Source organism: Hirundo rustica, chromosome 16 (assembly GCF_015227805.2).
Source record: "Hirundo rustica isolate bHirRus1 chromosome 16, bHirRus1.pri.v3, whole genome shotgun sequence".
Classification (NCBI taxonomy): Eukaryota; Metazoa; Chordata; class Aves; order Passeriformes; family Hirundinidae; genus Hirundo; species Hirundo rustica.
In genome coordinates, this window is record NC_053465.1 from 8,719,779 (window position 1) to 8,747,369 (window position 27,591).

The following is a 27,591-nucleotide window of genomic DNA, read 5'->3' on the forward strand; positions in this document are numbered from 1 at the left end:
TTACTCCCCACGGCGCGGCATTAATCCATCGCCAAGTACCACTAGATGGGGCCTTCTGGACAGCGATCCGGGGAGAGCAGCCGCTGCTGTGCACCTGCTCCCTGCCCGTGCGACACCCGCCGAGCCCCTGCCCGGGCAGGGAGCCCCAGGGACGCCTGCAGCCAGGGGAAGCGTGGAGCAGAGGGCAGGGTGCTGCTGCATGAGGGTGCCAGCTCTTCAAAGCTCAGCTTTCCCTCGGTTTTGCAGCCCCAAAGCAGGGGCCAAGCAGGAGCCTGTCCCTGAGGGTGACCCTGAGGCCAGTTAGGGATTTGAGAAGACCTGGGCTGGGGAGAGAGGTTGTTACTGGGGGCTGTTGTCTACGGTGGGGAGAGAACAGGGAGGAGCCAGGGCAGAGCACAGCACTCCCCAGCCTCACCCCCTCATCATCTTCCTGCACACCCTGAGGAGCAGAACACCACAACCAGCAAACAATTCATTTTCATCTCCCAGTCCCTAGAAAACTGCTCCTTGCGCTGTATTTATGCTGCTGGGTACCAGTTTAGCCCTGCTCCCTCCCAGTGCTCCTGGGTGAAGTGCGCCTCAGTTTCACCACTCAAAACAGCTCTTCCAAACCTTCCTGTTTCTATCCTCACCAGCTCCAGTGGTCCACACGGAGAGCCCTCACACAGCCCTGAGGCACGGGCTGGCTCCCTGTGCCTGCACCGCCCTCGCCCCCATCCTCGCCAGAACCCACCCCTACAACACCCCTACCTGCACTGGCTTTATCCCTTGGCACTGCCAATAGTTCCAAGGGTGGGAAATCCTCTCCAGGCTCCCAGATTGCTGGAGATGGGGCATGACAAAGCCAAATGCCACAAAGCACAAGTCCAGATGTCCAGGTCACTGTGTTCAGCTTGCCTACACACCTGTGCCTGCAGACCTCTGGGCGATGCTCATAGGGCTTGGAGAGCAGCAGCAGCTCCAGAAGCCCCAATGCTCTCCGAGTCTCCTGGCCCGTGATACGCCTTTCTAATTCTGGAAGTGACCCCCAGCTGTGCCTGCTTTGTCCAGTTCGGGCAGGCACCTCGGGATCTGGTACACACCAAAGGCTCCCGGGCTCTGCCCCTGTGTGGGCTACGTAACACCCAATAGGCAAGAAATTAATTTGTGCTCTCCAAAAATAATTGAATACCTTTAAAGAGCCATTGCTCCTTCTTTCCGTGAAGGTTGCAAGGCAGGCACGAAACCTTCCAGGCATTTTAAAGCCAGTGTCTACCGCTGTGGCTATTTATTACACATCCGCCATATCTAAACCAGCCGGGGGAAAAAAAAAAAAAATCTTAATCTCTGCTGAAAAATGTTCTTAAGGAGCCGCAGGGGTTGGAGCTGCCCCGGATTGCCGAGCTGGCAGGCAGCAGGCAGGCAGGAGCCTCCGCTGCTGCCTCCCCTATGGAAGCGATGCCCGCACGTTTCCGTGGGAGCCCCGCCACGAGCGGGGACGGGCTGCGAGCCCAGCCCCAGCCCCGGCCCCGGCCCCGGCCCCGGCGGCAGCAGCCCGCGCTGTGACCCCGAGCTGCGCGCCCCGCTGCCGGCCGGGGAGCCGGAGCTGCCCCGGGAGTGATGGGCTGGCAGGAGCCCATGTGATGCTGGGCTAGCGCCGCTCGCTCCCCGTCCCTCTCCCGCTCGCTCGCTCGCTGTCATGGCGACTCCCAATAATGTTACTCCCACCAACTGCAGCTGGTGGCCCATCTCGGCGCTGGAGAACACCGCGGGGAAATCCACGGAAGGCGAGGAAAATCACGACCCGACAGACCCCGCTCTCAAATCCCAGGACAGATTGGTTTTGTACCACTGGACCCAGTCTTTCAGCTCGCAAAAGGTAAAGAAAACGATCGCTCGGCCGGGCTCCCGGGCGAGGATCAGCTCCGGCTCCCAGGGCATCCCTTTGCCTCGGGAGGATGGATGCGCTCGGGGGACAGCGAGGGGCTCAGTCCCGTGGATGGCCGGGGAAGGAGCGAGCGGCCGGGCAGATCTTTGTACCTTTGAACAGCATCCGCCTGGGGAGGGGACGGGGCTAGGCGTGGGGATGAGGATGGGGGGGTCTCAGCCACATCTTGCCTTTGCTTTGGGATCAGCCGGGAGCCGCCTTCGGCTTTTGTGCTCGCTGCCAGCCGCACACCGGCGTGGCCGGGGGCGCAGACAAAGGCAGAGCCGGGCCCCGGGACCACCCTGCTGCTCCGGAGGGGAGGAGAGGAGAGGAGAGGCAGCCCCGAGCCAGGCTGGTGCCCAGGAGAGGATCCCGGCGCCCAGGAGAGGATCCCGGCACCCAGCACGCAGCGATGATTCATTCACCCCTCACACTGCAGCAGTGCCCTGGAAATTCTATTCCGGGGTGCCCCAGCAAGAAATCCCGTTTTCCAGACAATAGTAAATGCTCGTTTCGCAGCACGGCAGCTGTGTAGCAAACCCCAACCATCTCCGCCGGCCCCAACCCCGCATCATCCCTTAGCCATCAGTACCATATGGAGAACGGGCTATTCGGAGGGGTGCGTGGCGGAACACCAAGTTCCGCGGAGCCAGGCCCTCCCCGAGCTCCACAGCCCAGCGGGAAGGCCGGGCAGAGGTGCCCGCTCCTGCCTGCAGACACAAAGGAGGGAGGATGCCCAATGCAGCAGGGTGGCCGCACATGGTCGGCCCCGCCGCCCTCGGCAGCACGGGACCGACGGGCTCGGGATCCGCGCTGGAGGGGGGATGCTCGTGCCCGGCTCCCCGGGGAATTCCCCAGGAATGTTTTGTCACCCCTGGCTGGGATCCCCCTTTGGGGTGCTGGTAGGGGATCCCCTTGCCCTCAGGCACGGATACCCTGCGCTGCCAGGCCTTCAGCTCCTGACACCAGAACAGGGAAGCACAGGGAGCTTGGGGCTGGATACCCCGGGTGGTACTGGCTGAGGTTTATTTATCAGCTGGGAGGAAAAGGCCAGGAGCGAGTTGCAGTTGAGGAAGCCAAGATTTCTCTTGTTTGACTTTAAAAGAAAAAAAAAAATAACTTGCCAGTCCTGTGAATAATTAATGACTAATTGCCCGGGAACGCTGAAGTATTCACAGAAATGCTTATATATGTTAAATTGTATTTTTAGCTGCTGCTAGTTGGATTAAAACAAGTACTTTTCCTCATTCAGTGGTTCTGTAAATCATGGCTTTCTCACATCCCCCGTGGGCTTTTTTTTTTTTGTGTTTGACATACTTAGTTCATAATAGTCAGCTTTTATAACCCAGAAGCCTAAAATGCCATCCCTGAGTGCAAATTGAACACCGTCTCATGTATAGAGCAGAGCAGCAGGATCAGCCCTGAGGGCTGGCACTTGGGGTGGGGAAGGTGATGGTGTCCCACATCCAGCCTCACTCGGGCCTCCTCCTGCCCCTCTGCAAGGCTGGACCCGCCTTTCCCACCCCTGAGAAGTGTGGGTGCCACCCCACAGCGCTGGAGGAGGGCAGTGGCAGGGGAATGGGGAGGCAGCAGGTTTGACACAAGAGGTGTGAAGGTGCTGCTCTCAAGCTCATGTCAGCATGGAGGAGGAGGAGGAATGTTGTACAGGGTCACAGGGGCTGCCTGGAACTTCCCACGGATCAGAGCCTTCACCTGCTCAAAACGTGCTGGTGAAGCCAGAGTCCACTCCTGAGAGTGGGACATACCTGAGTCAGCATCCAGGTCTCCTTCAGGCAGACAGCAGAACTCATTGGGTGCACATGCAGGGCATAACATTGCTGCAGCCTCTGCTTCCTCCTCCTTTCCTTCCTCAGGTGTGTGCTGGGCTGTGCCAGGATCCACAGCAGCATCACTCATTCTCCCCCAGCTGGGGAGCTCCTGCCTCCTTCCACCCACTGCTGAGGGATTGGCTCTCAGCCCTCCAGCTCCTCTGCCCGTCACAGAGGCCACCAGGACCAGAGAGGATGGTCCGTGATGCTCAGAAGACAGGATGGGTTATCCCCTCTTTGCCAGGAAAACAAATTCTTTCGTGACTGCCTGGAGTTTGCAGCTGTCCCATGGCAGCAGCTGCTTGGCTTCTTGCAGGGCAAGCACGTGACGCTGGCATGTCACTGTGTTTAAGTTTTAGGGAAGGGTCTGGGGTGTGATGGGGTAGGGGGGGGACTGGAGACCAGCTCGGTGCGTGGGGCTGAGCCCTTTCTCCCCGGCTTCTTGCCCCAGGTGCGGTTGGTCATCGCAGAGAAGGGGCTGCCCTGCGAGGAGCGGGACGTCAGCATGCCCCTGATGGAGCACAAGGAGCCCTGGTTCATGCGGCTTAACCTGGGCGAGGAGGTGCCCGTCATCATCCACAGGGACAACATCATCAGCGACTACAACCAGATCATCGACTACATGGAGAAGAACTTCACGGGAGGTAATGCCAGGCTGGGTTGTGCCTCAGACGAAATTCGTGTCTAGTGCAGATTCTTTTTTGCTAAACGAATCCACTTTTTCCTTTAAAGTTTCATCTTCACCCCAGAAGATCAGCAAGCCACCAGCCCACCCCAGACTTCTATGTTTTCCTTTTCCCATGAAACTGAAGAATTTCCAGCAGGAAATTTCCTGGAGCCCTCTGAGGGGTGTGGTGGCTGAGTCCCACTTTTTCTGGCCTGGACATCATGCTTCCAAACCAGACGGTTTCTCTCAGTCCCCAAGGTGCATGGTGGCATTTCACCGGAGTCCCCAGTGGGGCACGGCCCGTGGGAACACTTCTGACTTTAGGCACCTTGGTGCTTTGGCCCTGGGTAGTTGTGTAAAGGGGCCGTAAGGGAGAAGGTGGGTTTAAGCTGTGTGCTGCTGCCCCTCTCCCCGCTTCCTCGAGGATTCCTGGGCCATGGGCAGGGACCTCGCTGTCCCTGCTGCTGCTGTGCCTCAGAGAAGACAGCTTCTTTAGAGTCAAAACCAGCCAGTGGTGCTGAGGACCACGGGAGGATGATGTGACACAAACCCAGAGGAAGGGACAGCCAGGAGAGGGAAGCTCATACTCCCCCCGGAGCAGGGCTGCAGGCAGTGGCCTGCTGAGCCTGGCACACCGGGATGCTGAGACAGAGCTCAAAGTCAGCTTTTCTCGGCAGCTGCAGTGAGCAGCCTCTCCCTGGCATCCCCTTCACCCCCATTCCTCCAGTCCTGGGGGATGCTGGGCTGAGACACCCACCAGGCAGGCTTCAAAGCTGGGCAGGGATCTCGGGCTTTGCCATCACCATGTTTGCCCCAGCATCCATCCCCTTGCAACAGAGACATCAAAAACATCTCAAAATAGCTCCCGAAGCAAGGGCGCCTTGCCAGCTCAGCTGCTGTCCTCTCCCGGCCCCGGCACTGCGCTGCTGCTCCGTGGAGGCACGCAGCTCGCTCACCAGTGGGGCAGCAGGCGTGGCTCCATCAGGAGAATCCCACACCAGCAGCAGGGCCTAGGGAATGGCAGCTGCTTTCCTGCCTGGCAGCAGCCCCAGCACCAAGGGACAGCGGGGACTGTCGGTCCCTGCACCACTTCACCCGGTCTCTGCGAAGGGCAGGTGGTCTGACATATGTGACAACAGGCTGTCCCCAGCAGGAGGGGGACACAGAGCTGCCCGAGCGCTGGGAAACTCCTGTCGTTGAGATTTCCCAGTCAGGTGCAGTTTCTTACCTTTTTGCTGGGAAGTGGAGAGGGGAAGCTCCAGAAAAGAGGGCCCAGGACATCACTCCCTGCTCTGCTCCATCCTATCACCCAGCAATGCAGCTGCCAAAAGCACTGCCAGGACGTGGCAGCGCTGAAAGGGGGGGAATCAGCCACCTTGCAGAAATGTGTAGAGTTTGAAAAGGCCTTTACAAGGCATTTTTACTCAGCTATGTTTTCCCCTGGGCTAAGAGCATGGCCTTTATCAGCTGCTTACACACACTGAGGGCCAGCTATCAGTAAAGGGTGGTGTGTAGAGAAATATTTTCCTTCCCCCAAAATTGCAGTGAATAGTGCCAATAAGCCACATTTGAGGGTGCTTCTCACTAGGACACTGCCCAGCAGAGCCCAGAAACCGCTGATGAGTTGACCAGGGCAATATTTCTTCCAGGCAATAGTGTCCTCCGGGGTCTGCACCCCCTTGCACAGCCATGGAGTGCAACAGCAGCCCCTGTGTGGAGGTTGCTGTGGCATGTAAAGGCAAGTCAAGCCATCCCAATGAAAAACCTCCCTGGAACGTGCTGAAGGTCGTGGGCTGGTGGCCAGCACGCCGCTATTTCATTGTGGTTGCTCCATCTTCCTGCGGGATGGGGCAGTCCCTCTGCATGTGCTGCTCCCAACCCGTCGGGTGCTGGCCAGGAGCCCTGTGGAAGGAGCACACAAGCTATAGGCCAGTTATTGTTTCATTCATCTGGTCACTTTTCTCGGGTGGAAAATCCCCACTGGCAGAGCTGGAGCCTGGGCAGTGAGCAGCCCATGGCAGGGAGGAGCCACCACAACCTCCCTTTGCTCAGGGGACAGTGACACTGATGCCTGTCAGTGGGAACAACTCTGTGGAGCTTTCCAGCAGGGACAGTCCGGGTCAGAGCCACGAGGAGATTTCCAGTACAGGAGGTACCAAAATTCGCCTGGTTCTCCTCCAGCCAGGCACATCTCATCCAGCAGGCACAATAATGGCAAGGCAAGGTCCCTGCCAGGCGGGCATTGCCATGCCTGCAGCCCAGCTCCTGCCACCAGCAGCAGGGCTGGGCAGAGCACAGCTGTCACTTCAGCTCCTGAAACAAGGGTCACATCTGCCAAAGTCCTTCTGCCAGCGTGACCTAACTCCGGTGGAGGCACCGGCACGTGGAGAGCCCGGTGCTGCAGACAGGATATAGGCAACAAATCCAGTCCTGGTGGTGGATTTACTCACTACCTGTGAACTGCTTTCTGCAGACACTATAAACATCTATGAACCCTTAAAAAAATGGGAGAGTTACAAAACTTGGGGGAGACAAGAGCAATGTTTTGCTTCTTCTGGTGTTACCTGCCATGTATTTTGAGCTGAAAGTGTCATAAAAGGCACGGTGCAAACCACCATCCATGGAAAGTGAATAAAACCCAACAAGGCAGGGAGGAGCAGAGCCAGCCAGGGCAAGGGATGTTCCTGCAGACAGTGGCTGAGCACAGAGGGAAGATACACTGGGCTCCTTCGGTTTTCTACTCCTATTGCCCATTTTTGGGATTTCCAAGGAAGCCCAAGAGAATGAGGTACCTCACTGCCGCTGGTGTAAAGAGCGTGTAACTCAGGAGATCCTATCAAACTCAAATCCCCATAGATCAGCTCTTTTCTGCAGACCAGGAAGATTTTCCTCCCATTCTAAGAGATGTGAAATTACAGTGTACAAATTCAGAGGCGACTCGGGGCTGGCTGCGCTGACCCCAGGGAACACGAGGGCTGTGGGGCTGGGTAATGACATCCGTACACTCCCCCGTGATCCTGCGGGTTTGCCCATCTCGGAGCACGGCCGGAGCAGGGCAGAGCGTGATTTGAGTGAACTCTGTGCCTCCTCCAGCCCGGCTATCTCAGCAGGATTGCACACTGCTGTCCAGAGCAGGCTAATGAGCCCCTAACGAGTGCTTGAGCCCAGGTGCTGCTCACACCTCTGCCTTTGCCCTGCAGAGAACGTGCCGCAGCTGATCCCCGAGCCAGGCAGCCCGCTGCACTCGCGGGTGCTGCAGTACCGGGAGCTGCTGGACTCGCTGCCCATGGACGCCTACACGCACGGCTGCATCCTGCACCCCGAGCTCACCACCGACTCCATGATCCCAAAGTACGCCACCACTGAGATCCGCAGTAAGTCGCCTTTAGGCTCCGCGGCCCAGCCTGCCACCCTGCTCCTGCTCTCCTGCTCATCTCCCCTTCCTACCAGAGCAGGCGGGGGCAGAGCTGGGAAATGGCGAAGCACAGCTGATCTGGGAATTATTGCAGGCATCCTAGAGAGAATTCCTAACCCAGAGGGTGTCGGGGCTCCCATGGGCCATGCAGGCTTCTCCTCAGCTCTTTCTGGGGCACAGGAATTTGCCCCTCTCCCTCCAAAAACTCTGAGGGCAAAGGCGGGAGAGTGCAGCCAGATTGAGTTGCAGGCAGTGGATGAATCGGCATAAGTCTGTGTACCTGACCTTCAAGTGCTCATGAAACATTGACGATGCTTAATATAACTCAATGGCAGGGATTGCTCCTGGAGAGAATTCCCAGCCAGAAGAGCGACCTTGTCGGGAGGGTATTGGCACGTCACAGGTCTCTCCCTTCCTTCAGGCTCCGGCCCCAAGCTGAGCCCATAGAAAACACAGCTCCCACCCCCATCCCTTTGGTTGCCTGGGTCCCAGATGGTTCTGCTGAGGTGGGATGCTGAGGTGTGCACAAAGAGAAATACACAATTCCTGAGGTGGAGCTTGTGGTGTGCCCTGCCTCTGCTGACAGCTGTCACAGACAGCTTTCCCCATGTCACCGAGTGTCACCTCCACCCCCAGACCTTGGGCTGATATAGGCCAGAGCCCATCCCTTCCCCAAAGGGTGCTGCTGTGATGGCTTCAGCCCCCATCTGCCTCTCATCACCTCCCCACACTCTGCCGAGGTCTCTCAACACATCTTGTCCAAACCTTGTCACTGGTGGCATTTTTCCCAAGCCATTGGAGGGGCACGAGCAGGTCTGTGGGCTGATGGTGGGTGTCCTTTCGCCCCAGCACATCTTCTACGCTCAGGCAATGGCTCAGCTGCCCTGCAGCAGTGGGTGCTGAGGGAAATCGATGTAGCTGTGCCCCAAGGAGAGGGTGAATGGAGGTTCCAGGCTCTCCCAAGGGGAATGAAATCAGGATGATATCCAGGTTTCCATCTGAGTTGCAGCCCCAGGAGAGCTGGTTGGCAGCCTTAGCAAGCACAAACTCATGGCAGAAAACAGGGAATTTCAGCATTCTACGGCAGTGCACAGCCTGCTGCTGGCTCCCACCCCAGCCAGCCCTGGCACCTCCCGCACCAGCACAGTGGCAGAGCCAAGGCCTCCCTTATTGGAGGGAACAAGGAGGGAAAGACAGATGGTCCCTGGCAGGAAGACATTAGCCCACTTTGGGTAATTCATGCTATCCCTTAGGTGTTACTCTGCCTCTAGGATTCCTTTCTTCCTTTCATTCTGCCCCTTTCCCTCTTTAGCTCCCTTGCACAAAGCCCTTCCCATCCTCCCTATGCCCAGGCAGGCAGCAGGGTGAGAACCCACACCATGGTGGGCTCCACACCATGGAATTGGACCCCCGGACACTGAGCCAGGGCAGAACAGCTTCAGCCAGGAGGGAGCACTTCCCCTGTGCCCCTCCCTGCCCCAGTGCCCTGAACAGACACCCAGGTGTGGGCAGCCAGCTCGGACATCGCAAGGGTTCAGCCTGCTGGGGACGGAGCTGCAGGAGCCAGGTTATGGGCAAGCTCAGGGCCGTTCTTAAAACAGTAAGCAACAGACAGAGCTTCCAGCAGCTCTAGTATGAATCCTGCAGGGGAAATGAAGGGCTGAAACTCCCAGGCTGGGACTTGGCAGAGGGAGGGGGATTGGCCATACCTTGGAGCCAGCGCTGCCCTGTGTGAGTGGATGGGACAGCTGATGGGGCCACATCCCCTCAGGTGTGCAAGCACAGCAGCAGAAAACCATGAATTTGGCCCATTTAAGCTCTCTGGGGTGTTTTTCCTTGGTGCTACAGCAATATTTGGGCTGCAGGATGAGGTGCTTTGCTATCAGGCACTCACTATCCCAGCCTCTCTGTCTGTCCTCCCCAGGACATTTAGCTAACGCCACCACGGATCTGATGAAGCTGGACCATGAAGAGGAGCCACAGCTATCTGAACCTTACCTCTCCAAGCAGAAGAAGCTCATGGTGAGTGGGTCAAAGCCACACGTCCCTGGTGCTGGGGGAACACGACCCACAGAGCTGCCATGGGCAGTGGATTCTTTGTGTCCCTGCATCCATTTATTCCCCATTCTAACCCTGCTTTCCACCCAGGCCAAGATCCTGGAGCACGATAATGTGAACTACTTGAAGAAGATCCTTGGAGAACTTGGGATGGTGCTAGACCAGATTGAGGCTGAGCTGGAGAAAAGGAAATTGGAGTACCAAGGTAGGCCTGGGCTGTGTTTATGGGGTGTTTTTCCACACGAGGCTGAGGTGCAACACCAGAAACAGTCAAAAACTTTGTACCTGATGAACAACCCCCATGGAGCAACCACTGGTGCTGCCACTGGGCTCTCCTGGTTTTGGGACACTGAGGCTGTTTTAGCCATGGTTTTACTGACCTCTGGCAAACCACCCCTGCACCCCTTGCCCGCAGGACCCCTGTCCTCATGGGTGCTCTTTGGGAGCCCCAAAGCCATCGCAGGGTGATGGCAGGTGCCCTCTACCCCAGCAAGGGGTGGACATCCCCTGGTGCTCTGTCTGGTTTAGGAAGGAGCAGGCTGGCCCCAGGCACTGGCACCACGAGGAGCCCTGGCTGCTGAAGGTGCAGAGATGGGGACGTGTGCCCCAGCCCAGCCCCCTGCACATCCCAGTGGAGCATGGGCAGGGAAACCCAGGAATCTGAGGGGCCCTGGTGGGGAGAGCCTCTATAGCACCTTCGTCACACGCCAGCAGGTGGGAGGGAGGGACACCAGCCGTCCCTGACATCAAACACACGGTGCTGGAGCCTGCCCAGAGCAGCCCTGGCAGTCAGGGGTGCCTGGGCACAGCTGGGCAGTGCTTGTCCTGCCATCACCCTGGGTGACGCCGTCCTTCCTCCTCTCTTCCCCACTGCTGGCAGGGCTCAGAACCCCGGCCCGGGAGGGCAGCCAGCTGCAGAGCCCAGACACCGTTAATCAGGGGATGGCCCCGCAGCTGTCCCTGCCCTCGGGGCCAGCCTCGGCCCTGGGGAGCCGTGCATCACTCCTGGGGCCGCACTGGAGGGCCCTCGGAGGTGCCAAGGTCGGGCCCTGCAGGGCATCGGGCTGGGGATTTACCAGGAGCCCTGATGTGTTCACAGTGGCATCCCGCCTTGCCCTACTTTCCTCAAACACCCTCATTAACCGGTGTGAGGGCTGGGACAGCAGAATTCAGCCTAATGAGGTCCCCTGGGAGGACATCCCAGGTGTCTGGAGCAGAGGGATGGCTGCTGCTGCTGGTGCCAGCACCCGGGTGCTCCAGTGCCTTCAGTCCTTGTGTGCTGCTCCTGCCCTCTGCTCCAGAACCCCAAACTCCCACACCGTGCCCACGGGCTGGTCAGGATCTCAGCAGCGGGCACGAACACCGCTTTGGCAGCTTCCCAGGAGCTGCAGTGCAGCAGCTCCACTCCCACGCAGCCCGGGCTGCGGGCGATGCGGGCGGGAGGAGGGTGGGAGGTGCGGCAGGAGCACCAGGAGACCCCTGCCACGGGCACCCGTGCAGCTGGGGCGGGCTGAGCCGAGCTGGGGCTGCTCGGGATGCAAAGGGGAGAGATTGCTTTGCTTTGCTTCAGCCCCACCCGGTGCTGGGGCAGCCCACATGGGGCTCCAGACCTCAGCAGAGGTGCAAGCCCAGAGCCAGGAGGGGCAGGGGTGGATCACAGCTCTCCCCAGGTCACCATCCTCACCCCACCTCACCACCTGCTTTCTCCTTCATCTGCAGCAGTGCCTGGAGTGAGGCTGCTGCCACAGCTCTGCTCCCCTCACCTCTGAGCAGAAGCACCCACAAAGTCCCCACCACACACCCAAGAAGCTGCAGCTGCAGCACCCCCACAAGTCATTAGTCACTGAAAATATTTATTGACTAATTAGGCACAGGCAGTCTGTCCACCCGGGCAGTGTCTCCAGCAGGATCAGGCAGGCTGCCAAGCAGCTACAAATGAGGGTTGCTAATTACCCATAATTGCCCTGGCCTGGTCCTGCAGGCAGCCCTGCAGCAGCGGTGCCTGTGCTGGGGTGCTCTACCGGAGCCTTTCTTCTTCCCTTTCCTGATATAATAGCCACAGGACAATGAGGAGCCCCAGAAACAGGAATCTGGAGCAAAGCTGACTGAGGGTGGATTTCTGTGTCCCTTCTGATGTTCTTTATCTGCACCTTCTCTCATCTCCCACAGCTCCATCCCAGCCCAGCTCCTCAGTATTGAAAGGGCACTGAGGGGGGTACTTAACAATATCCTGGCCTCAAACTGCTTTTTCCAGCCTAACATCAGCTTGGTTTATTTTTGGATGTCTCTCTAGTGGGATATTCCAGGATCACCCATTATCAGGGGCTGTCAACCCTTCAGTGTCTTTCTTCATATCCTGCACTCACATTGAGCTCTGTCTCCCCAAAAAGTCTCACTCTTGGCACAGATGTGCTGCCAGTTTTGGTGTCCTGGAGCAGGGTACCTGGTACAGCAAAGGCAGAACCTCCCCAGCAGCACACCAGAGAGCAGCCAGGCCATCCAGCAAGTGGTTTTGATTCCCAAGGATTTCTCACATCCCTAAAATAGGCCAAGCTGACGTGGCACTCCTGAAACAGCTCCTAGTGCAGCCAAGGGCAGACACTGCTGCTCTGCCCGCGCACTGACACAGCTGAAGGGGTCACTACACGGCTTCCTCCTTCAAGGGGGGCAATGGATCTTTTCCAAGGACCTGCTGGGTACAGGAGGATGTCGTCTCCTGCTGCTCTTGACTTGGGGGAGAGGCAGCAGAGCCACTGTGCAGCCAGTAGTCTGTATATTCACACGGGATATAAATGATCATCTCATATTCCCAGCTTTTGGCACCCCCAGACCCTCCATCACGTAACCTGGTAGATGGGCTCTGAGCTCCTGGCCCATCAAAGAGCTGGGGAAAAAAGCCCCAGATCTAATACAAATGCTCCTGCCTATTGAGCAAGATTTTAGGTGCCCACCCAAGGGATTCTTACCTTTGCTCTGTCTCTTCTCTCTCCAGGGCAGAAGTGTGAACTTTGGCTCTGCGGATGCGTCTTTACTTTGGCCGATGTCTTGTTAGGAGCCACCCTGCATCGCCTCAAGTTTCTGGGACTCTCTAAGAAATACTGGGAAGATGGCAGCAGGCCTAACCTACAGTCCTTCTTTGACAGGATACAGAAACGCTTCGCCTTCAGGAAAGTCTTGGGAGACATACACACCACGCTGCTCTCCGCAGTGGTACCCAATGCCTTCAGGCTGGTCAAGCGGAAACCTCCCTCCTTCCTGGGAGCCTCCTTCCTGATGGGATCTCTGGGGGGAATGGGGTATTTTGCTTATTGGTACTTAAAGAAAAAATACATCTAGTGCTGACTGCTTGGTGTTTAGTTTGGTGTCTCTGTGCTGTGTGAAATTATGATGAAGCCTCAGTAACTGTAATGAAATTTGAAGCAAGGTAATGAATAATTATATTGTTTAATGTAACATTCCATAGTCTAGAAGTAGAAACCTATACTGCAAGGAAATAAGACAACAACAGCAACAACAACAACAACAAAGTGTCAACTTGTAAATGCCTTTTTTAGATTTAAGTGTTCAACTCCAGCGAGAGGCTCAAGGGTTTCACGGGCTCAGCCGTGCCCGTCGGGAAGTGGCACTGCCTCCAGCACCAGCCAGCTCCAGTGGGAGAAACAGGAATCCCAGGAGGCTTCCCGACACCCAAGTTGACTAATTGGGACTTGGATGCTTGGTCCTGTGCGTTTGTGTTTCCAAATTGTTCACTGGCCACATTTCACACATGCAGGTAGTGGGGACTTTCTTCTTCTAGGAAGTTGTGTTGTCGTGCTCGGAGGCTTTCCTGGGAGCAGGGTGCAGTAGCTGGTCACAGTCAAGGTGGATTTCTGTTCTTCAAGTATCCATTTTAAAAATTATTTTCATTAAAAGGGATATTTTTTATTGAGCTGCTCTTAGAATGTATCCACTTTCTACGTCTGGTTTTGGTGGGCTTTTTTTTAAAGAATTTAATGTCTGTCTTTAACTGCCGCACTTTTTTCTTGAGATAAATCATTTTGACTTTCATCCTGAATTCTGGCACATGAAGGAGATTATTGTTTTAAGCCTTTTGGCTCCGTCCCTTGAGTTTTCTTTCACGGATTTGCAAAGCATCTTTCACCAACTGAGCATATTTGGACTCTGAAAAAGTACAACCATTTTCAGAACTTTTCAGCACTTTCCTGAAGGCGCTTTGGCTTTCTTCCATCGGGGGCTCTTTTCTGTCATTTCCTCGCTGTGTGTTTTCTTAGGGACACTTTGCACAGAATCACATTGATGACTTTCTTGTGCCTTTTGCATGCTGGAAAGAATAACGGGCCTCACTGCTACTCATGCTTTGGAAACTGAGATCCTCAATAAACCATATGGGAGGAGTAATGGCTTCGCATCTCTAAGTGTATCCCACATCCTTCTGGTCCTAGTGCAAGGCATGCCCGAGGGCAGTGGGATGTGCAGGTGGTTTGTGCTTCGGCTCATGTACTGTACTGGTATAAAAATTATATGTATTCCTCTTCCAGCCACTAATTTCTGTCAGCACTCAGCCTGCTGGCTTTCCAGGCACTCCAGAGATCCCTGGGAGCCATGCTGCATCTCGGGGCTTGGGAACGTATGCCAAGTGTGGCTGAAATAACAGGAATTGCATTTGCCACCAATTTAAAAGTTATCTTTATGGATTTGAAAGCAGCAAGCTTCCCCCGGAGCTTTTGATACAACCTGGGAGCCACAGAATTGGGAACATTTAGCAGGAATTCCCAGGGATGAGCACATAGGGAGTGCAAAGCGCACACATTTATACGGTGCTTGTCATAAGGTTGGTGTGGCAGGCTTTTGGAATACAACAGGCTGTGTTGCTGCAGAGGCTCTGTGCTATCTGTGTTACCCCCTGTGGTTGGGGGTGCACTTAAAATTGTGTGAGAACCTAAATCTGCATGTGCACACCTGGCTCCTGCAGCTGAGGCTGCTGGGTGAAACCTTGCAGACACACGTTCCCCCAAATACATTCAGTATTTTCTTTGTGGAATCAGAAGAAATAGTTATTTTTCTTCTTTTTGAAGAGGGAGGCAGGAGGGTGCCCTGAGCTCCTTCCTTTTGCTGAATCTGAAAGGTGTAAGAAAATTAACTATGGGTAATCTCCTCTTTGGTCAATTAATTGGTGATAAAATCCCCTGAAAGATTTATAAATATACACCAACATTAAACCCTTACCAGAATTTCACCCTTTTCCCTTTGTTTGTGGTCCTACACACACATTCCCCAGTGATCTCCATGAGCTGATGAAATGCACACACCAGGTGTAGAAAGGAATATTAATGGGCCACAAGGCCAGGAAACCCAGAAGGAAGGAGAGCAAATACTTCCTTCATTCCTAGGATTTCAGTCCAAGGATGAGGCAGAAGGAAGCTGCTTAGCAAGACTGCTGCTGGTTACTTTGCTCCTTAATTTTATTTATTTTTGTATTTTACACCACAGAATAAATTCAAGCATGGAGCAAATCAGACCTCTAAACACTGGAGAAAACAGGTGTGTGTTTTGTTTGGAGAACACAGTTAAAATGCAGCTGTTACAAGGAAGCCAGGCAGATCCAGCAGCTGGAACAAGGAACGGACAGGAGCTGTCCCCAGTGTCGCATCGTGGGCTGCTGGGAAGCCACTGATGCTGGAGTGGCAGATTTTGTACAGGTTCTCAGCCAGAAATAGTCAATAATAAGCCTTTGTTCTGGACCAAATTAAAAATAGAATAAGGATAAGGATAAGGATAAGGATAAGAATAAGAATAAGAATAAGAATAAGAATAAGAATAAGAATAAGAATAAGAATAAGAATAAGAATAAGAATAAGAATAAGAATAAGAATAAGAATAAGAATAAGAATAAGAGCCACTCCCTGTCACTAAGCCTTGTTCTCCTGCCCTGGTAATGAAAAGGTACCAGGACTTTGCTCCAGGGAAAAGCAATCGGTGAGAGTGATAAAAGACAATTACTGTGGCAGGCAGAGGCTGGATTGATGTGCGAGATCCCTCGGAACCGATGTCAGAGCCCCGATCAATCCAGATTAGCCTGTTGCTGTAAGCAGCCCTGTGGTAATGACAAGCTGTCATCATAAAAAGTTGCTCTTGCTCCAGCTGATCTCAGCCACATCAGAACTTTTCTGCTCCAGTTCCACTGCAGAGAGGAGCCCACTGCACGACCTGGCCACGAGCCAGGCACTGGCCTGTTCTCTGCCCAGGGCATGTTCTGTACACAGAAACATGAAAATGATGGTTAAAACCTGTTTTCTCACTCCAGGACTATATGCTTTGCTCTCGGCAAGGTGTGGGGTAACAGCAGCGCCCAAGGGGAAAGGCTGGAAGGGGAGGCATCTCAGAGGTGCTATTTTATATTTTAGACAAGAGGGAATGGCTCCTGCAGCATCCTGCACCCAACACTCCTGTGTGCCTGACCCAGCTTCAGCCAGGGTCCTCCTTCACTCTCTAGATGTACTTATTTACCCTAGCAATTTTTTATCCTTCAAAATTCCTGTGTTTTAGGGACAAATGCGCTTTGAGGCACCTCAGTGCTTTAAAATCTCTATCTGTGCTGAGGTGTGGAACTTCTAATTATCAGAGGGATGAAAATCACGGGCTTTATATCAAGTCCAAGCACCTCTGAGATACAGCTTCATGACACAGTCTCTCCCTCCTGTCTCTCAAGCCTCCTGTTTAACAGGCTCCCACTGGTCACATTTGCAGAGCTACAGCTTCTGAAATCTTTTTATTCCTACAGGATTTGCTCAAAGATTCGATTACGAAAATTGAAAATGTACATGTCAGCCTTACTACTGGCTGGCAGCGTTCTCCTTTGCTTGGCAAGGGATGGAGAAGACTTCTCCATGCAGAATAAAGGGTTTCAGCACCAAGCTGGCCAGAGGACAGGGAACACACCACAGAGCCTCTCACAACTTGCCAAAAAATTTGAGATCAAGAGCTGCCTAAGAAAATCTAGTCACCATTTGTTGGCCCTGTCAGAAATTATTTGCCAAGTGTTCCTCTGGTTTTGAATGAAAAAAACCAATCTAACCACCTGACCACAATTTCAGAATCCAGGCTACAGAGGGAAGAGGGATGGTGTAGGAGCTGCTCCTTCCCTCCTTTCTCCTGTGAAAGTAAATAAAGGATTTCCCCACATAACACCAAATAGAAAACATTAAAGCTTGTGAAAATATTTAACATCAGGTTGTGTTTGGTGGCATTCACTGCCATCATTAGGATCAAAGCCAAAACCACCCAGACTGGATCCACAATGCAGGCAATGACAGCAAGTAAATCCCTCAGGTTGCTGAAAGATATATAGGATTAAAATAATGTGAAATAATATGAATATAGTATTTTGAGATGGCTAGGGATAATATAAAATATGATGAGATTAAATACTAAAAACCCAAAGAAACAGGAAATCATGTACAACCTAAGAGCTAACTATTGTAACCCCAAACTTGTAATTACCTGTGGCATAGCTGAAGATAAAATAGCAATTTCTATTCACAGCAAAGCTGCTCTAGCTACACAAGTCTGTAGAAAAGCTCCTTCTGCCATGGTGGGACAGAACAAAGTCCACAGCTCAGCAGCAGTGCCCAGGGAAAAGTTCAACCCCACAGGGTGTGAATGAAAGTGAAAACATCTCTGTATGTAGGGAACAGGAACAGATTTTGTACACCTGAAAGATTTCCAAAGCATGGCCTCAGTGGCCAAATTGCAGATGTTTCAGACCCAGCCATTTCTACTGAATCTAAAGTCATAAGCAGTAATAAGAACACACAGGAACTTGGGTTCTCTGATAAAGCACATTCATGACAAATACATCTCCTGGTTTTCCCCTGATACTGATCCCCAGATGTGCCCAAAGGACATTTCACTATTGTTGTCTTCCATTCTCCTTTTAACTCGCTTTCCTCTGGAGGATTAAACAGAGAGAAAACAGCCTGCACTGAACAGCTCTCAGTGGAAGAAGGAATAGCAGCTCTGCCATAAATAATGAGGATGAAGAATTGCTCTGTCAGAACACAGGTGTCCATCACTGCAGCAGTACTTGTGTGCTGCTGGCCAGGCTCTACCTGCAGAGAGGAGATTATTTCCATTTCCATGTCACTTTGGTTCTGAAGAGCTTCAAGAAGCAAAATGTCAACCTCCACCCACTTCTCAGGAGCTCACAGTATTTTTTCTTTCTTTTTGTTCCCTCAATGATCTACTTTCAGCCCCTTTTCTCCTTTACCCCTCTGTGCTGTCCTAGCCCTTTGCCCTCTCCTGGACTCCCTGGTGTCACTGCTGTCACAGATGGCAGGCAATGCGTGACCATCTCCCAGAGACATTCCTGTCGTCAGGAGTCCCTGGGCTGTCGGGTTCTGCATCAGTGAACACATCACCTCCCGTTCCCCCTGTCTGAGGAAGAACTGCTGAGAAAGGAAGGAGATGGAATCTTGCTAAAAACCTCTTAACAAACAGCACAGATCAATGACTTTTGAACATTCCTTTAAAAATAACACCACCCATCTCCCCACTTGCACTGCCTCCCCTCTCAGCCCTTTCCTACCAGCACCTCATCTCTCCTGTGACCTAAATCCTTTTTAGCTCCAGGAGAGTTATCCAAATAAAGCTACTTTGCAATCAGAACAGTGAAACCAGGTTTGAGGGTGCTGTGTAATGCTGCAGGCAGTTCTTGACACAGAACCAAGTATCCTGCATAGTTAAGTGCTGTTTTGCACATGCTCTTTACATCACAAGGTCATGTCACTCCACCACCAGCCTCCTGAACAATCTATTTTTGCTTACCAGAAGCAATTCCTTTCCATTCCGTGCCCTTGGGTCCAAGCACTACACAACAGTAATAGTTCTTTTTTTCTCGGTGACAAGAAAAAAAAAACCCAAAATATCTGAAAACAACAAAGAAAAATCCCCAATAAACAAAATTAACCAAAAAACCACCGGCACATTTTTTTCTCCTAACTTCCAAACTATGACAATCAAGAGAATTACATATATTCTTAAAAACCTCAAACCTCCACCACTCCCATTCCTCTAAAATCTGAATCAGGTCAGGCTATGACAAAGCTGAAGCCACAGAGCCGTGGTCTGGAGTGATGCTGTACCAAGCCCACACCAGACCTGTGCTCGCTCCCATCACCTGCAAAACCTGCAGAGGGCAGGCCCGGGGTGCCATTCCCAACAGCACAATCCTGCTAGCTGTGGGAACAACAATCCACACATTTGTGATAAGACCAGCAGCTCTCTGTGGGCTGAGCATCATCCTCATTTTCCACTCCTTTCGCATGGCTTTCTCCACCGCAGTCGGCTGTTCTGAGGCACAGCCTGTTCAGCCGAATTTGCCTCGGTGATGAGTCACGACATTAAACCTGTCACGGATCTGGTCACACCACGTGTGACCTCTCAGCACAGTCCCCAGGAGATGGGAAGGTTCTGCAGGCAGGGCAGGATCCAGGAAAAGCATTTCAGAAGAGCTGACATTTACACTGAGGATATGTCTAGTTCCTGCTCTGACATCAACCATGACTGAGGGAATACACAGCCCAGACCCGCAAAATTAATGTGGACTGGAGATGGGAAAAGGCTTCGGAGATGTGAGAAAAATAGGAATCGTTTGCAATTACTCTCGTTGCACATTTTCCTTTCTTCAGCCTTCACCACTAGGGAGATCCTCAGTTCTGCCGCTGCACACATTGCCACGAAGAGCACACAGGGAAAGGGCATTTTACCAAGTGCTGCTTTCCCGTGATATCCAACCCACCTGAAAGGCTGGCAAAGCTCTTCCCCTACTCCTTTTCTGTGTCACCTTTCAGTCCCAAAGCTTCACAAAGGAGTTATTTGGCTTGTTACAAGCACATGGCATTGTCTTTTGTTTTGTAATGGACAGGGGGTAGTTTAAAAATAAATAACCTTTCAGACTAAATATTACAATAACATAATTACCTGAGATTTCATGGACTGCACTCAATCTTGAGAGCCGTTTCCATGTCTGCTTTTCCAGCTGTTAAACTCGATGCTCTCGTTCCGTACTTCATTTAAGCACTAAGGCACTCTTCCCAAATCCAAATTAATTATTTCCTGCTAAGCACCTGGGTGAAAGTACCCTCCACTACCTGAATACTTGGTCCCCAAGAGAAGGACAAAGGTAACTCTCCTAATGCATCAAGCTCTGCTGTCACATCACCTTTTTCCTTCCCCGAGCTCAAGCACATCAGGTGCAGTCCTGCTTCAATGGATAAACCGTGTGCTTTTCTCCAGGTTTTCCACCAGTAAAGTGACAGAGCAGCTCTGTTTAACAACAGTTAAACATCAGCGCAGAGTCACAACAGCCCTTTTGTGTCTGTTAATTACTTTCATCTTAAGCTTTGCAAAATAGCTCAAAGAAGGGAAGGCAAAATACTGAGAGAGAGCACAAATCCAGCAGAGGTGAAGAGCATTTATTACTAATCTGTGCTCCAGGAGGAGAGATGAAGCTCTGAAAAGAATTAATCCCAGGAAACAGGTTTCTGAGCAAAAGGAGATAACACAAGGTGATCCAAGAGCTGGAAAAGGCCAATTGCAGAGAAGCTGCAGAGAGCTACTTTAAGTGTCCTGGTTTGAGGGACATTAAGCTACAGTGGAAAAATCAGATAATATCTCATGAAGTGACCACAGACTCGTGTTCACAACTAAAGATTGATTTCCTAAAATATTTAACATATCACAGCAGTTTCTTCCATTGCACCCCAGGGCATAACTGGGTGTTTCTGTTTGTCACCAACTGCCACACACCAAAACAGAAAATAGGATTCTTTTTTTGCAGCCACCCACAACCCAAGTTTCAACACACACAAATAAATTGGGAAACCAGGAATATCACTTAGCACCAGTTAAGCATTCATGGATCACGTTTGCTTTGAACAAACTTGGAGGAAGAATCAGACCCTGGGTCCAGACACGTTTGAGGACTGAACTGCTCACATGGCTCTTATGAAAGATCTCAACTTTCCTGTTTGCCTGATCTTGCATGCAGTGACACCAACATTTGAAAGAGTCCCAGGTAAGTGAAGAGTGAAATGAATCCTAAGGCAGTTTCTCTTCCCACTGTGCTCTACCTGTTCCCAGCAGAGGAAAATGTTTAAGGCACCAAGAGCTGCCTTGGCCACAGCAGTCAGGCCATGTGCTGCTTCTGTGAAAGAACTGTGAAACAGAGCCCACAAAGCAGGAAAAACACAGGCAATGAAAGATTAGCAGACAGATGTTGAAATATGTAAGATGTTGGAGATGAAAATTCCCTATGTAATTCTACAGACAGAAAGACAGCTCTGTGAGAACAACAGGAATATTTTAATGCAGAAAAAGAAAAAAAAAAAACAACGCACCCCAACACTTGAAACAAAACCAGTAATACCTGTTGACGGCTGATTCGTGCTTTTGGCACAGGATACCAAATCCAGCTGCTCCCAGCACTGTTTCTCTTTGGCTGCAAATCTGTTGTGGAGAGGCTGCAATTTTTATTTTAATGATAAAATTTGAGAGAGAAAGGGAAGTCAGATAAATGTGTTGGCGAACACGTGAACAAGAAATTTGCAAGGCTAAGTTTCCAGATGAAGTAGGAGGAAGCAGATTCCTACTCCGGAGTAGAATCAATAAGCACAAATAAAGGTCTGGAGCACAAGGGAACCTTCTGAGCAAAGAGCTGGCCCAAGCTGTCTGGGCACTGAGAAAGACCCCAAGATTTCCAAACTCCCAAGCAGTATTACACCCACTGGAGCTTCCCCATACATTTCAATGGATTAGGCTTTCCCTCTGCAACAACAAACCGATGTCCATGCCCACAAAATGAGCTGCTTGGTGTACCAGGCACGCATTGGGAAACCTGCTTTAGCTAGCCACAGCTTTGGTTTGGTTTTGTTTCTTTTTAAAACCCTGCACTCCTGAGAACTCGTGCTCTGTTAACCCTTTCAAACAGTGCAGAACTTTCAGTGTCAGTCTGATCATACATCTCAGTAGTCACAAATTCTGGGGGGCTGGGTCATGAAGAGCAACAGTGGCATCTTTACAGACATCAGGAAGAAATTATCAAAGACACAAACACTGATAACGTTTTCAAATGTTTTTCTTTCATTGTTTAAATAAGAGAATAACTATATCCTACGTTATTTCCATTAAAAAAATAATCTGCATGACACTGGGTAAAGTGGACAGAAATATCCACAGCGATTGCACAAAACATTTCTGAAAATGAACATCATTTCAGCAAGTCAGTTGGTTTAAGTAAACAGCATTTCCTGTTCCAAGGGCTTGTCTATCTATACAGCAAAGTTACATAAAGATAACCTAAAATAGGAACTTAATGAAATTAATCATAAAACCTTCTGGGTATATAATCCTTTGTCATGGTGAAAGCAGCTTGCAGTCTAGCTTAGCTCTATTGGGAGTAGGCTTAAATTACATCAAAAGAATGTCTGCAAATAAATTTGCATTGTTTAAACAAATTTAGTTAAACCCAATATGAGTTAATCAGTGCAATTTTCAAAGAGTCAGCTTAAAAGGCAATTTAATACAAAATCAAGAGGAGCTTGACAGAAAATACATAACCCTCTGGACAGCTTCTTTCTAAGAGGCAAATTGTTCTTTCTAAGGACACACAACTCCCAATTGCCACCAAATTCAGTGGGAATTCCAGTGAATTTAGCTCTCCTCATAGGCAGACCACAGCATGGAACTAACACTGCTGGAGGAATTGCAAATGCTTCCACTCTCTTGCTGGAGGAGAGACGCTGAGCTGGCAAAACGTACCAAGATTACCTGATGGAGCATCACACCCTGTACCCAGAAAAAGTCACTCTGGAGCGTCCGAGTGACCCCACTGTGGGGTCAGTGGAGGATCCACAGCCTTGCCCACAGACTTTCCTGGCTGTCTTCTCATCACTGTCAACACACTTCATGCAACCGCATCATGAACGAGCCTTTATGAAATAATAAAAAGCTTTCCGAGATAAAAACTATGCTAAGCATCTGACTGATATGATGAGCAAACTCACCTCATCCCTATTCATTATCTAACAGTGTTTTATTCAGTAGTGGGTTTCCAGCCACACCAAAAGTGGCCACAGCTTTATGTGCAATCAAATTTAAATTGGTATTGCATGAATAAATATTGCTTCAAGCACACTCTGCTTTGCAGCTCCCAGAATAAACAATGCATTTCACTCATTACCAAGCAGACTATTTGGGAAATAGCAGGATAAATTAGCTTGTTCAGAACACCAGAATTCCGCTGTTGTTCCAGAAGAAAGAACAAACCCAAGGAATTTGTTGTTGCAAAGTGTGCAATGGATTAGATTTTTTAAAAATTTAAACCCCCATCTTCATACTAGATTTTTAGCAAAACAGAAAGGAGTTTGGGTTTTTTTAGTGTCAAGAATAATATGATGAAATATTATTACATCTACTTCACCTAATGAGAAAATTAAGGCTTGTTTTTTCAAGTTTCCTTTTCGGAGGCAGGCGTGAATTTAGAGTCACAGTCTGCTTCAGTCATTGCATCTCAGATTTACCCTTTGTTGCAGAAGGTGCAGCTACGCAGCTATGAGGCATTTCTGGCAAGTTAGTGTTCTTAACACTTGAGAACATGAGATGTTCCAGATTCACAACAGAACTGCTTTCACAAATTGGTATTTTTGCAATGCTCAGCAGCACTGTGATTATTAGAGCTTTCCCATAAGGCAATACCAATAGGAACATTAAAAAAAACAAGTGGTTTGGATCATCCACAATCTCTTGACATAATTCAAAAAGGAAGAGGCAGAATTAACTGAGATAAATCACACTCCTAAAGATCAAAAGGCCTCTTTTAGCCTTGGGTCTGCTTTTCCATTTATCAGTACGAGAAACAGATTCAGCTTCTGATTTCTTTGCTGACAATCCCAGTTGTCAGCTCCTAAATAAGAGCAGACCTCTTCCAATCCCGAATTTTCTTCTCCCAGGGAGGAAGCTCATTACCACCTGCCAGCCAACGGCTAGTACAGATCTGGTTTCCTTCAACCCATCTCCTTGTTCCTTACAGTGGAAATACAGCAACCGTTCCTACATTCAACTACTCCAGTACCGAAAGCAAAATCCAAAACATTTCAAACCTTATTTTATCTGCTATAGCTGTACTTCTTTGAACTCAAAGGTATATTTGGAAGAGGTAGTCCAGGGGAAAAGGGCTTTAAATACCAAAACCTGTATGTCCCATACCAAGCCGACAGACCTATCAGCACACCGAGAAGCTTCTGGCTGAAGTCATGGAAATACAGGGCAGTACAGAGGAACATGAACACCCAGACGGCGGTGAGGAAACACAGGGAAACAAAGAGGACGTTGATCACCACGCGCAGCTTGGAGCTGCGGTCTACGGACACCGCCTCCAGCACAGCCACCTCCTCCAGGATCATCATGGCACAGTAGGAGAGCAGGAAGCAGTGGCCCGAGATGTCGAAGCCGTTCCAGACGCCGCTGTCCTGGTGGCACTCCCGCTTGGAGGCGTAGAGCCGCGGCAGCTGGCCGGGTTTGGCCTGCAGGGAGCACTCCCCGGTGAGGTTCTCCACGTAGACGAAGAGCTCGGTGCACACGTACCACACGGCCGTGCCCACCAGCAGCGCGCCCAGGCGCCGCAGCGCCAGCAGCGCGCTCTTGGTGCGGCCGTACAGGAACTTGCTCCGCGCCAGCTCGTAGGTGGTGAGGGCGATGAAGGGCAGCAGCAGCCACAGCGTCCAAGCCCAGGCCAGCTTCACAAAGTATCTGCCAGAGGAAGGGCAAAGGAGCGTGCGTGAAACGCCACAGCAGTGCGGAGAGGCGGTGGAGTAAGTGCTCAAGGTCAGGGTTCAGAACCATCTAAATGAGTGATGTGTGCCCTCCCCTCAAAGTACAGCTTAGCTACAATCTTAGCCCTCTCCCCAGTACTTCGCTCAAGCCCAAAATCTGAATACTTCCTCAGCCAGGTACCTGTTCCCAAGGCAGCAATGCCTTGGACTCAGAGTGCTCATGCATTGCAGCAGACTTGCAGTTCAGTTTTGCAATCACTTTTACTCTACAAACCAGCTCAACTCTACCCTACTCTAAATGCAGCTGCAAAGAATGTATTTTTAGCTTGCCACCCTGACCACAGTAACCCCTTCTCTGACTCTTCCACCATCTCAATTATCCTTGCTTACAAAGCCTTTCACAACCTCAACCTCTTAAGAAAGCCAGAAGGGCTGGCTCTTTTCCCTCATCAGCCTGTGAAGCTTTTCCTCTCTCATGTACTTCTAAAAAAATGAAGGAGCACAAAGTGTCTGTTCCTTTGTTGTCTTTTCAACTGATGAAGAGTCTTCATTCTTTCCATCTCTAAATCTCTTTCCAATCCTTCCATCTCTAAATTCACCCTCTGCCCTGAAAACTTTTGCTGTGATGCCCATAAAACCTTGAAACCCAGCTGATGATGTGCTGGTATCTTGTTTAACAGAAGACTGTTTTGTGTAACTCGTTCTCTTTTCAAATCTTAAACTGGAGCAGGTGTAAGTGAATTTATTAATGAGTTAAGGAGGCCACAGTCCAGGATCTTGCTTCTCCCATCAGCACCTTCCAATGGAGCTTGCTTCCTATCAGCTGGTGGGAGAGGGGAATTGTGCAGCCCCTTTGTTACCCAGAGTCCAGTTTGAAAACAGAGACAGCTGAATTCTGCTCTGTGGCTGAGCTATGACAGACACACAGTCATCATTTAATCCTCATCTGACCATCAAAGGCAAAGCCAAACCAGTCTAGAGTTCTGCTTCTTCCTTATGACCCTAACAAACCTGTCAGGGCCTTGCCCAGGATTTTGAGGAGTACCTCCTTCACTCTTTAATTTTACAGGAGAAGCGATGCCTGCGTGGCAACTACAGCTGCTACCATGGAATAGTAATTGAAAACAACCCCCCCATTTCATTTAAAAGCAATAAAGGCTACCAAGGTTACTGCTGACAAACCAGGAGGTAAGTCATTTGCAAGGAAAAAATACTTGCTTCAGGAACTGTCAGTACAGATCACCTTCCTCTATTTAAAAGGTAGAACTGAACTGAAATACGCTTCTATTGTAAGATCAATTTCTCTTTTTCTTGTCAATACTCTTTCAATTACACTAAAAGCAACTCCTCTCCCACATCACCAAAGTTCCCCAAGTCACAGAGGAGAACAGCAATCATAGTTTTACTTTCTGACCTGTAGCAGGACAGCACACGTGCTCCAGCCCAGCTCTTTGCTTCCTCCAAAATGCTCAAACTCGTTTCACAGAATGACTAAGCCAGTTAGATCAGTGCCCAAATACTAGAAGAGGATGGCAGACACTGTGCTTTTAGGAAAGATCCTAAAAGACCTAATTCCTTCAGCTGGATTTTAGATCAGATCAGTAACCACTACAGAATCACAGAATGTGCTGAGCTGGAATGGACCCACAAGGATCGTGGAGCCCAACTCCTGGCCCAGCACAGGACAGCCCAAGAGTCACACCATGTACCTGAGAGCATTGTCGAAATGCTGTCAAAATGTTAAAATGCTGAGCTCTGTAAGCCTTGGTGCTGTTACCAGTGCCCTGGGGAACCTGTCCCAGTGCTCAGCTACCCTCTCCACGAAGAACCTTAATACCCAGCCTAACCCTCCCCTGGCACAGCATCAGGCCATGCCCTCGGGTCCTGCCAGCGGCTGCCAGAGGAAGTGAAACCAGTTCACTCAAACACGAGGAATCACCTGCGAGGTTAAGAAGGAAAAAACCCCTCATTTTCCCCCTTTCCAATAGGAACTGAGCCAGAAACTCCCGATATTCTGAAACCTTTGAGTCAGGAACGGGAAATCTCATCATTTGAAGCACCAACCCCCGGCCCATCGCGGCACACGCGGCCGGCACCGACCCCGGCTTCCTCCAGGCGGCCCCGGCCCGCTGGGTCCGGCCAGCCCCGTCCCCGCCGCGACCCCCGCGCCCTTCCTCACACGTTGAGCGGGTTGCGCTTGTTCCGCAGCGGCGTGTCGGGCACCAAGTCGCTGTCCTTGAGCGCGGAGCCGAGCACGGCGATGGCGAGCAGCAGCGCGGGGAGGCGGCGGCGCACCCGGCCGCGGGCCAGCGCGGCCCTCAGGCAGCGCCCGCTCCGCTCCAGCCGCTCCATGGCCGCCACAGCGCCCGGCCCGGCCCCGCCCCGCCCGCGCCACCGCCCCGCGCGCGCCCCCGCGCGGCCGCCGGCGGCACCGCCCCCGGAGCGCGGCCCCGCGACCCCTGCTGGGCGCCCGCGGGAGCGCGCCCGCCGCGCGGCCCGACCGTGCGCGCGGAACCCTCCGCGGGGAGCGGACACGGGGAGACAAACGCGGGGAGACAAACACAGGGATCCATCCACACAGGGATATATCCACTGGGATCCATCCACACAGGGATCCATCCACTGGGATACATCCACTGGGATACATCCACACAGGGATCCATCCACACAGGGATCCATCCACACAGGGATCCATCCACTGGGATCCATCCACACAGGGATCCATCCACACACGGATCCATCCACACAGGGATCCATCCACTGGGATACATCCACACAGGGATCCATCCACACAGGGATCCATCCACACAGGGATATATCCACTGGGATCCATCCACACAGGGATCCATCCACACAGGGATATATCCACTGGGATCCATCCACACAGG

The 27,591-nt window shown here is 51.6% G+C and overlaps 2 protein-coding genes across 2 annotated transcripts; one reads left to right on the plus strand and one right to left on the minus strand.

The window, feature by feature from the left end:
- Positions 1 to 1,541: 1,541 nt before the first annotated feature.
- On the plus strand, positions 1,542 to 14,273 carry GDAP1L1 (ganglioside induced differentiation associated protein 1 like 1). The gene is made up of 6 exons (XM_040079923.2): positions 1,542 to 1,858; positions 4,187 to 4,379; positions 7,603 to 7,776; positions 9,742 to 9,839; positions 9,966 to 10,080; positions 12,868 to 14,273. The coding sequence occupies exons 1-6, from the start codon at positions 1,679 to 1,681 to the stop codon at positions 13,209 to 13,211; spliced, it is 1,104 nt and encodes a 367-aa protein (XP_039935857.1). The 5' UTR covers positions 1,542 to 1,678; the 3' UTR covers positions 13,212 to 14,273.
- Positions 14,274 to 21,277: 7,004 nt separating this feature from the next.
- On the minus strand, positions 21,278 to 27,055 carry FITM2 (fat storage inducing transmembrane protein 2). Its single transcript, XM_040080290.2, has 2 exons — positions 26,883 to 27,055; positions 21,278 to 24,680 (listed from the first exon to the last, which is right to left on the minus strand). Exons 1-2 carry the CDS (start codon positions 27,053 to 27,055, stop codon positions 24,038 to 24,040), a joined length of 816 nt encoding a protein of 271 aa, XP_039936224.1. The 3' UTR covers positions 21,278 to 24,037.
- Positions 27,056 to 27,591: the final 536 nt, after the last annotated feature.

Excerpts from the sequence above, each read along its gene's own strand:
- GDAP1L1 (XM_040079923.2), top strand. The coding sequence starts at position 1,679 with ATGGCGACTCCCAATAATGTTACTCCCACCAACTGCAGCTGGTGGCCC. Across the intron at positions 7,777-9,741 it reads CGCCACCACTGAGATCCGCA|GACATTTAGCTAACGCCACC; the intron begins GTAAGTCGCCTT and ends TGTCCTCCCCAG. Across the intron at positions 9,840-9,965 it reads CCAAGCAGAAGAAGCTCATG|GCCAAGATCCTGGAGCACGA; the intron begins GTGAGTGGGTCA and ends CTTTCCACCCAG.
- FITM2 (XM_040080290.2), bottom strand. The coding sequence starts at position 27,055 with ATGGAGCGGCTGGAGCGGAGCGGGCGCTGCCTGAGGGCCGCGCTGGCC. Across the intron at positions 24,681-26,882 it reads AAGCGCAACCCGCTCAACGT|ATACTTTGTGAAGCTGGCCT; the intron begins GTGAGGAAGGGC and ends TTCCTCTGGCAG.